This window comes from Sardina pilchardus, chromosome 20 (assembly GCF_963854185.1).
Source record: "Sardina pilchardus chromosome 20, fSarPil1.1, whole genome shotgun sequence".
Taxonomy (NCBI): domain Eukaryota; kingdom Metazoa; phylum Chordata; class Actinopteri; order Clupeiformes; family Clupeidae; genus Sardina; species Sardina pilchardus.
The window spans coordinates 3,493,606-3,504,967 of NC_085013.1; the positions used below are offsets into that span (position 1 = coordinate 3,493,606).

At 46.6% G+C, this 11,362-nt stretch overlaps 1 protein-coding gene across 1 annotated transcript in view; it reads right to left on the bottom strand.

The window, feature by feature from the left end:
* Positions 1-534: 534 nt before the first annotated feature.
* ralgapa1 (Ral GTPase activating protein catalytic subunit alpha 1) overlaps positions 535-11,362 on the bottom strand; it is a 97,218-nt gene continuing 86,390 nt past the window's right edge. The window contains 2 exon segments of the mRNA XM_062523816.1: positions 535-3,426; positions 7,935-8,059. Of these exon segments, the coding sequence (XP_062379800.1) occupies positions 3,257-3,426; positions 7,935-8,059 (295 nt within the window). The 3' untranslated portion in view covers positions 535-3,256.

The following is an 11,362-nucleotide window of genomic DNA, read 5'->3' on the forward strand; positions in this document are numbered from 1 at the left end:
ACATGTAACAATTACAAGAATAGACTATTCTCCACTTATACGTAGTTCCTATGGAAATTCAATTTGTTGTTCAGTAGCCTAGTTGTTATTTCTAAATAATCTATAAAGACGTATTTTCATACGCATTACTTGTGAATGTGCAAAGCGGTGATAGTGACAAAAATGTACCATCATCCATATGATTATAAGCCGAGAAATGCCTATAAATTATCTTGGCCTCAATGTAACAAACGTATACTTGCTATATATTTATATTTTCATATGTACAAGAAATGATTGCATTGCCAACTGTTGTGATAAACTGCAACATACAGTCAATAAAACGTGGGACGCACAATATACAGTGATCCGCATCGACATTGAACTATTTCACTTCAAGAAATCACCGTGGGAATGTTTGCACATTAATTTATCAATAAATGACAGTGTCATGCATAAACCTGTTCATATTTAGCCCACAAATTCGATTTTTATGACAAGTTACTCCAGAGAAATAGTCATTAAAATAAGAAATCAGACACAACTATTAAAGTCTGTGATATGAACACCTTTATTTTCATGTCCAATTGCACATCCGTGTCTCCGTCTTTCATAACCATTACTGTATAGATACTACAAGTATGACAATATTACAGACTGGCGTATGTGCGTGTGTGTGCGTGCGTGTTTTGTGTTGTGAAGCTGTTACGTCAACACATGCAGTTAGTACTGGTGTCATGCAGCCTTTGGTCAGTAGTAACGTACATCATAACCTTCAAAGGCATTTCTGTTTCGCCCTCAGTTTTACAACAGGCACCGGTCTCAGTCACTCGTGCAAGGGGGTATAGAGACGCAGGTTGCGTTTCAGCACAGTGAGGTCTCAATTGGGCCTCTCTGTCAAGTCCTAAAATGTCGCACAGTTCGTTGTCTGACAAAAACAATGCTGGGAATAAACATATTGATTGACCTAATGTAAGTCTGACCTATTCAGTGAGAGACAACAAAGCAAAAACGGAGTATGATTTGCATGGAGTTGACTGCAAACATGCCAGTAGCTGTCACTGCTGTTATAGGAGTAGCCTATCATAACAGCATCACCCTGATACCGTCTTTAGCGCAATCCCTTTCATCTCCGTCAAAACAACTATAACTCGGCGAAGACATAGGCTGGGCATCAAAACAATGCTAAGTTCATTATAAAAACAAAAATGCGAATGAATATAGTGTTGGCTGAACACGTACTGTAATTTGGCGACAGGGCGTAATTGTTCTCAGGTAAAAAACAAAACAAAAAAAATCTTTGCGTTGACCCCCTACGCTTTCCCTGCCGGGCAAATCACATTGGGGAGAAAAAGGTTAGGCTACGTTTTGGCTATGTTAAAGTCTGTTGTAGCTATGTAAAAACTCTTTGGCCAATCTGTCATTCAGGCATCACTAAATAGTCATTTTTTTCCACACATAGATTGGTGGGACGCTGCTCCCTTCAGCAGCACTCCTTAATTCAACGATGGCATTTTCAGACTATTAACTAGCCTAACCCTCATGGGTGCCGCCGATAATGCGACCTAAATCAGCAGACAGGGAAAGTGCAGAGGGTAGTAACTTCAGCGACAGAGTGCGTTGCAGCAAGACCAGACAATCGCTGCCTCTGAGCGCTTAAAAATCGCCCTAAAAATCACCACCCCACAGATGTTCTGAACGGCTCCGTGTTAGTTTGCGTTTCTGTTCATTTTTGGCTGATTTAAATATTGGTAACTATATACACAGACCAGATACTGTTCATACACTATACACATACATTAAATATGTATATATTTATATTTATAATATATACACGTGTTCTGTTACTGGTGAAAAGTGGTGTTGTGGTTGAAATAGATTTTGTAGTAACAATGTTTCAGTAACATTCTAAATCAGGTGAAAACTGATTGAACAATCTTGATCATAACCATTTGTGAACAGTAGTGAAAACAATTCAAATAAAAATATTAGCTCCACAGCTGGTGCGGTAAAGAACAAAACATGAAATAAAATGTAACAGGAGGAAGTGCTTTCTTTTCTTATCCACAAACACACTTCTGGGCATAACAATTTTCTCCAGCCAAATTTACAGGAAGGCTCTACTGCCCAATATTGGCCAGCGTCTCTGCAAACTGTAAACAAAGCAGGCTTCAATTCTACAGTACAAATACACATATACATATATATATATATGTATAAGTATACATACGATTTCTAGCATGTTCCATGGTGGATACAACAGTAACCATAGAAGAAACTTGTGTTTCATTTAATATATATATATTTTTTGCCATTTCTTTTTGACCTTTGCTGGCATCATGGCTATGTCTGCACTGAGCACTTCACTTCTTCTCTTACTCGCGTCAGGAATTACAGCAGAGGGTGAAAGAGTCAAAAAAAAGAGTTCTCAAAGCACAACAGGCAAACTGTGACCGAGGGAATGGCGTGAATGAAGACAAAAGTAGACGTCGTCTCGTCACCTCGTTTTCTTTCCCTTTTGCCTCCCCCTCTGCGGCGTGAACACCTCTGTGCTCTAAAGGTCCCAATCCTCCTTTCCAAGGGTTTCTTTCCTCTCCTTGCTCCGTCTCCTCTTCAGTGGTTCTGCAGCTCAGAGCTGCAGTGCTCTGTCTCCTTGAAGAGTTTTAAAAGTGTTTTTATTTATTTATTTATGCATGTTTGTTTACTTGTTTATTTATTTTCTTTTTTCTTTTTTTGCATGGGCACAAGCAGAGTCTAGGCACTGTCCTCCCACATTCCCCCTCGTTCATAGTCCTCCAGTGCAGCAGTATCCGTGGCATGGGCATACACGTCTGTGTGTGTGTGTGTGTGTGTGTGTGTGTGTGTGTGTGTGTGTGTGTGTGTGTGATGTGTAGGTAGCAGCAGAAAGCTTTCATATGCTTCCTACCAGGTGGCATAGCTGTGGCATGGTGCACTAGTCCAAGCTCTACAAAGATCACAGGCAAGTAGGTGTTTGGTATGGGGGGGAGGGTGGGGGAGGGGGGGTATCTTGGAAGGCCAGGATGTCAAAACCCCAGAAGAAAAGATGAAGAGGAGAAACAAACTGACAACGATGTCCTGCTGTCAGAGGTCGTCTCCGTGGAGACCGACGTGCGAGAGAGGAGAGGCTTGACGTGACGTGACGAGGGCAGTGGCCAGATCCAGATGAGCGCTGTGGCGGCGGGCAGTGGGTGGGTGGGGTCAGTGGAGGTGAAGGTGGAGGGGGGTCGAAGTTCAGAGGTCGGTGTCAGGGTCGGGGTCAAGTCTTATTGGCCGAGCCGGAGGAGCGGCGCAGCTTCATGGACATGCGGCTCTTGCTAGTACGAGGGGACATTGGCGAGGCTGAGTCGCTCCCGTCGCCCGCCACTGCCGCCGCCGCCGCCCCCATTGCTGCTGGGCTTTCGGCCGACGGAGTCTCGTGGCATGAGCCTGGGGGGGGAGGAGATGGGTGGGGGGGGGGAGGGATGGGAGAAAAGAACAGTAAGACACCCCCCATGCACGCACACGCACACACACACACACACACACACACACACACACTCATTTATACCACACACAGACAAAACATGACATCACAAGCAGCATCATCAACATGAGACATGAGGCTACTGGTGAGAGACTGGGGGCTGGCTGAGAGACCACTGACTAGTCGTCGTCAGGGAGGAGTTAGAACACTACTTTGATCGTTCTACGGGGGCCCGGAGGGGACAATAGTCAAGTCTCTACACGCAGACAGCCTGCACATGCATTTTAGTGCTACGGTGGTGACCACAGGGGTAAGATTAATGCTCGCTGTACAGGCCATTAAAAAGAGTCATGGTTTTGGAAAGAGAGAGTAGGAGTGAGACGGATGAGGCCTTTAGGGATCCGTTTCATCCTTGACTGAAATTGTGGCTCGGTGTGAATTTCACTCGGAAAAAAACTCCCAATAAAAAAAGGAGGTTGTTTTTGCTCATCAGCTGAAACACTTTGTATCTGCGTCAACGTGACATTTTGTTCCAATTAGACTCTGGAGGCCAAATGATGGCACCCGTCCTCAGTTACATGGGTGCTAATTGAAGTTTATTAATTTTTTGTTCCAAACATTGAGAGAAATTGACTGCTTGACACGCGTCCTTAGGGGATGGGACACGCGATTCACAGCATCGTTATTATTCTGGGTGAATTTCACACAGTTAAACAAGACAAGAATATAAATACAAATCTAAATAAATAAATAAATAATAAAAACTTCATCCCACAGGATGCCATCACTAATCAACACAGAGAGACGTGACACCTAATCCATCTGAGAGATGGAGGATCACGGGGCGGGGAGACGAGAGGAGGACGTCATTCCAACAGAGGGGAGAAAAAGAAAAGAATACAACTAAACTGGAGGATGGACAGAGCAGACCAATAATGGGAGAAGAGACAGAGAGAGAGAGAGAGAGAAAGAGAGAGAGAGAGTAGGAGAAAGTAGAAGAAAGTAGAAAGTACTTTGCCGTTGGCTGAGTTTTGAGCATACCATTCACAGCTAGCGTGAAACACCTTCCTTTTCAAGCCTTTGCCCTTTACCTTGATGAGACCAATGTTTTCTAGTGGAGGTTTGGGGAGCAGGAGAAACACCACAGCGTTTCTCTCTTTGGGTGGTGGAGGGGGGGGGGGGGAGAGGGTGGAGGGGAACGACAGATAGAGGAGAGAGGAGAGGAAACAAGGAGAGAGGGAGGAGAAGACGAGAGGAGAGAGGAGAGAGGAAGAGAGGAACAGAAGGCAGAAGAAAGGAAAGGAGGGGAGCGAGAGAAGAGAAGAGATTCAAAAAGGACAGGAATATAGAAAAGAGATGAGAAGAGCACAGAGGAGAGACGGAAAGGAGGAAGCCAGGAGTGGCACAGAGAAGAGAAGAGAAGAAAAGAGGGGAGGACAAAGGAGAAAGGACGAGTAGAGGGGGGGTAGAGAAGAGGAGGAGGAAGAGTTGGGGAGAGGAGAGGAGAGAAGAGGAGGAAGAGTTGGGGAGGGGAGAGGACAGGAGGTATGAGGTGGAGTAGGATGGGGTAAGATGAAAGACAAAGAAAGGGGGAAGTAAGGAATGTTGGAAAGAGGAGGAGGATGGGCAGAAGGAGGATGAGGAGCAGAGCGGAGCGTGATGGGAGGACAGGAGCCCGGGAAAACAGGAATGCAAAGAAAAACGGATGAGAGGAGGGAAGGAAAAACAGGGAGAGATAAAAAGAGATAAAAAGATAAAGAGGCGTGAGCAGTGAACAAGCCGAGAGGGAGACAACAGCTGGTGCACAGAGAAGAGAAAACACACACACACAAGAGAAAAAGCAGGACCAAGTCACATCAAAACACAGACACACACGCAAATGGCACACACACGCGCAAATGGCACACACACACGCACGCACGCACAAACACAAATGCCGTATATACAAACAAACTGTTCACATCTTCCTTTGTAAGAGTAAACTCTGGAGACAGAAACACACACACACACACACACACACACACACACACACACACACACACACACACACACACACACACACACACACACACACACACACACACACACACACACACACACACACACAGACACAGCAAGTGTGACCTTACTTACCGGTATCTAGCCTGTTTCTCTTTGTTGATTAGCTATAGACATCAAGGCCAGATCCCTTGTCAAAGGTGCGTTAATGTTTGGCCAAACCTCACCAGCGGTCACTGGCGCCGCCCGCCAAACAAGAGGCAGTGTGCCAGTACAGCATACTTAACATTGGCCGCGTTTCCCAGATTCCTGAAGAAGCTCTTAAGTGCTAAGAACGTCTTAGGAGCGTTCTTAGAATGTTCTTAGAGCACTCCTAAGACGTTCTTAGCACTTAAGAGCTTCTTCACGAATCTGGGAAACCCGGCCATTATCTCTACGTAAAAACCCACACTAGGCCTTGCTTTACACACAGATCAACTCTAAAACAGGCCGAGTCTGGAGTCGCCATTTGAGGGATCGGACCTGTGCAACTTCCCTTCCGACCAGCAGATGGATGTTCATCGTGACACGGAACAAAGATGTACACACATGACACGGAGAAGGAGGCAGTACAACGTAGGTCATGCCGGAAGGGGTGGAGTGTGTTGAGCGAGGAAGCGAACACAACAACCAGAGTGACTGGGTGGATGTGTGTGTGTGTGTGTGTGTGTGTGTGTGTGTGTGTGTGTGTGTGTGTGCGCGCGCACACAACATTCAGTTGCATTCATTTGCACTGAGGTTAGTGGAAATGTGTGAGTGCATGTGTTAGCCAGATCGCATGCAGGAGATGAGTTAATGAAGGATGCAGACTTCTCCAGGACCAGAGATAGAGGGGGACGAAAAAAAGGCAGAATGTCATCAGTGGAGGACAGGGGAGGGATAGAGAAAGGGAGAAAGAGCGAGTCTGAGAGAGAGAGAGAGAGAGAGAGAGAGAGAGAGAGAGAGAGAGAGAGAGAGAGAGAGAGAGAGAGAGAGAGAGAGAGAGAGAGAGAGATATAAGAGAGAGCTCATAACCTTGTTACAAGCGCAAGATAAGAGGAGGGCTAGGAGAGGTAGCCTCAGTTCTTACGGCCATGTCCAGGGTTATATCTTACCTTTAGATATACACAAGTGATAGATTAGGATCTAAAGGGGGGAAACATAAGATAAAGAAAAAAACAAAACACAAACAAACAAACAAAAAACAAACAAAAAGTGAAATGAAATCAAATGGAAAAACACACACACACACACACAGACAAAACAAAACAAAACAAAAAAACAGAAAAGAAAAAAAATGTATCACTTGGTGTGTTAGAAGGAGCAGAAAATTCATAGAGGACTGGTGTTAACAAAAGAGAAGAACTCAATTAACGAAGGAGCGTTTGAGACTGAAAAACAGGCCCAACTTGCATGGACACTCATTGCAGTGGCTGGTGTTTTTCAATCCCAAATCAAATGATTTCTTTTCCTCCACCAACTGATTGAACAATAATAAAAAAAATGAGATACAGAAACACTGACTAGCAGTGTTTTAGTGAACAAATGAGGTGTAATCTTTATGCACTAAATAAATGATTTCTTCTCGGTGCTTCATTTGAACTATTACAGAGAGGAATGTATTTTGAGACAGGAAATGACAGTGTTGCTGTATTAAGGAATAAGAACATTTTAGCATTAACAGTCCTGTCCACATCTCCTGCGTGCATGCGTGTGTGTGTGTGTGTGTGTGTGTGTGTGTGTGTGTGTGTGTGTGAATACGTGCGTGCGGGCGTCTATGTGATTACCAAAAAGAAAAGATGGCGTTGAAGTAAAGCAGTAGGTCTCAGTATACCTGTATGTTTCTGTGTGTGTGTGTGTGTGTGTGTGTGTGTGTAGCCACCAGACCAGTGAAAACCAGAGCACTTCACACCTTTCCACCCAGCATAGGTGAGAAACCTGCCTCTGTCTCTACAGATGGGCAAACAGGGAGAAGGTATTAGTGTGTGTGGGTGAGAAATAGAGGGAGAGTGAGAAAAAGACAAAAAGAATGAAAGACTGAGAGAGAGAAAGAAAGAGAGAGAATGTGTGTGTGTGTGTGTGCTTGAGGAAGTGAGAGGGAGAGTGTGTTAAAATGTACGGTGCGGTAGTAATGCCGGTGATGGAAATGACACAGTCTGGACACGAGAGAGTGGTGTGTGTGTGTGGGGATGGCTTCTTGGTGTGTGTGTGTGTGTGTGTGTGTGTGTGTGTGTGTGTGTGTGTGTGTGTGTGTGTGTGTGTGTGGTGCCCATGCTGACCATGAGGAAGCATCCAGACCTCATGTTCACCTCCATGTTTCCAGTGAAACTCAAGGCACCCCCAACATGTCACGTGTGCAGAAGCTGCCGCCCCCAGGAATGATTGACAGGTGCCAAGGCTTGCTGAATGGTTGAAGGTGATGGGAGGGGGAGGGTCAAGCGACTGGCCGGCTTACCTGCTTCGGAGGAGAGGTGGTGGTTAGGTGCCGGGCAAAAGACACGCGCTGCATAGTCCTCAAAGGTGGTCGGCTCCAGGTGATGCTGGACAATGGTTTCTAGGTAACGGGCTCTTTCCTCGTAGCTAGGGCGACCGGTTAAGGTAAACGTTGACTCAAAATGGGGACATCATTATAATTCAATGTGGAGAGTTCAGTGCAGTAAAACAAATCATCACATAAACACAAACACTTCAACAATGACAGACAATCATTCTACAGACAGCTTAAAAACCATGGACTCCCGTAATCCATACAAACGACATTTTTTTTCATTTAGGAACAGAAAAAAAAAAACAATAAAACGAAAAACAATCCCACTCTCGTCTGTAATTCAAGAATGGGAAAGTCAAGGGACTCGAAGCCTCCATTCCATAATACACAAACTCTATTACGACCCCTGTCATTGCTTTTACATAAGATGACATTGGGCAACAATGGCCATCTTACTGTCTACCTTATTCAGTTAAGAAAAATGATGGTTTTGTGTTAATGGGCGTGGATTGCATTAGGTTTAGGAGCACATGGGCTTGAAAACGACGGTATTCCCTAAATGGGGAGGATTGGATTAAGTTGCATATGGGCCGGGACGCCGGCTGTATTAATGCAGCACTGGAGCAGATCTACAGGCTCAATGACAGGCCTGGAGAAGGACCTTGATGAAGAGAGAAAGAGAGAGAGACGGAGAGAGAGGGAGAGAGAGAGACAGAGGCAATGGCAGAGGGGGAGGGAGAGAGAGAGAGATGGAGGGAGAAGAGGGGAGAAGGAGAGAGAAGGGCTGTGGTGGGAGGGAGGAAGGGAGGGAAGGGAAGGGGGGAGAAAAGAGTTAAGATCATGCTGGGTTGAGGAAGAGAGGAGTGGATTTCAGGCTTCCGTACCGTGTCTCTCCTTCCATGCTCTATTGGGAGTGGACACACACACACACACACACACACACACACACACACACACACACACACACACACACACACACACACACACACACACACACACACACACACACACACACACACACACACACACACACACACACACACACACACACACACACACCTCTGTGAGGAGCCGTACACTTGCTGAAGTGTGAGCTGGTGAGAGTGTGTGTGTGTGTGTGTGTGTGTGTGTGTGTGTGTGTGTGTGTGTGTGGACTCCAGCGTATGTGTCATGTGCCTTTTTCCTGTCTCCCACCGCCTGCCACTTCCTGCCTGGCACCCCGTGTCTGACTGGGGCCCTGCAAGTGAGACGGCCTGGAGAGAGCCTCTTTCCCTCTCTCCCACACACACACACACACACACAGGCGCGTGCGCACGCACACACACACATAGACACACGTACACACGTGCACTCGCACAGATACTCACACACGCACAGACACACACACGCACTCACTGAAACGCAACCACACAGAGACAACCACCCCTCACCCTAAACATACACCTCCCTCTCATGTGTCTACATAGCGCACGCAGGCACATTAAACATCCTCACATAGAAACGCATTACCACTCCAACACCCAGAAACTCCGCTCCATTTCTCCAGCTAGGGGAGCCCACGGCGCCGTGCCCAGGAGAGGTGAGGGGGGAGCGGGCAGGGAGCTCCAGCATCCAGGCTACCGCCTCTGGGTGCCGCCGCGTCCTGAGGAGATGTGATCCTACACCGCCCCCCACCTCATCCTGTTCCAGCTAATTAGCTTCTCTCTCTCTCTCTGTATGTGTGTGTGTGTGTGTATGTGTGTGTGTGTGTGTGTGTGTGTCAAACCAGAGACGCAGAACCAATTAGCCCAATCACACACATACACGTAAGAAACACCTGGAGGACATGTGCTCGCTGAGGTGGGTAAGTGAGCAACAACTGACAGAAGACACAAGGAGTCGTTTCTACACACACACACACACACACACACACACACACACAGGCAGAGAGGAGAGAGAGAGAGAGAGAGGAGAGAGAGGAGAGAGAGGGGCTACAGGGATGGTGCTTTCACCTTTTAAATGAAGACGATCAGCTTGATATCACTGGAGACGTATGGGTTGGGATGTAATAGCAGCAACATTTAAAAATAAATAAATAAACAGACTTTCAAAACCAAAAACATTTGATTGATTGAGATGTTGATGGAGATAATGGCTTATCAATGTCAATGTCAATGTCAATTTATTTGTATAGCACCTTTAAAAAACAACAACAGTTGACCAAGGTGCTGAATGAACAACAGCGAGTCAGCAGAAGAAGCTGCTGGATTAAAAGAACGCTGGCCGTGCCTTATCCCCGCCATGGCGCTTGTGGTTATTCAGCGCTCAGTGACCCAGAAGAGAGGTGTAAGCTGACCCCCTGTGACCGGTGCTCGTTTGCCTGCATCTTCGGCGCCGGTGAGCTCTGCCTGCCTACCGTCGGTAATTTCGCCGCCTCGTCTGCCTCACGACCCGCCGCTGCCTCCCGTAACCCAGCCCCGGTGACACACTTCTGATGCCGGCCCCGTCGCCAAGACGACACCCCACCCCCCCACACCCCCATACCCCCTCCGCTCTTGACTCTGCGTTCCCTCTTTGTGGTGCGGAGCGGAGAGGAGAGGAGAGAAAAGAGGTGGAGAAGAAAACACCTTTCCTCCCTCCTCAACCCCCCTCCACTTTCCACCTCTCCATCACGGCTGCCCGTCTTTTTGCATTAACAAGCTGAAAAGCAAATAGGGTCCCCGGCTCTAGACCCGCTACCTACCGGCTACTGTAATTGAATTTCCTGATGGGGTGGTTTTTGCTCAGCTTGTTAAGAAAGAGGGGGGGGGGGGGGGGGTTCAGACAGATGTAGGTTGTTTCAGGGTGCCCTGGGAGTGTGTGAGAGAGACATGACACACAAAGATGGAGAGGGGGAGAGAGGGAGAGAAAGAGAGATGGGGAGAAAAAGAGGAGTGTTAGACACGGAAATGAAGGACAAGTAGAAATGGGGTTAGGGAGAGTGAGAGAAGAGGAAGATGAGGATGAGATGAAATGAAACTGATTGACAAAAAGAGAGAGAAAGAAGAGAAGAAAGAGGGGAACGACTAAGTTCATGTGACGAAATGAAAAGAGAAAAGAAAGAAAGAACAAAAAAAACCCAAATTAATTAATGAATTAAATAAAAAATAAAGAGAAAAAAAGCTGTATGAAAAAGCTGAAAAAGACACTGTAAATGATCACAAACGAGAGTTCTGCCCTATACATGAGAAGAGGGGGAGAGAGCAGAGGAGAGAAGGGAGCATAGAAGAGAGGAGTGGAGAGGAGAGGGGAGGAGAGAAGTGGAGAATAGAGACGAGGCGTATAGAAGAGAGGAGATGAGCAAAGCGGAGAGGAGAGGAGTGTAGAAGAGAGGAGTGGAGAGTTAGAGGGGAGGAGAGAAGTGTAGAATAGAGACG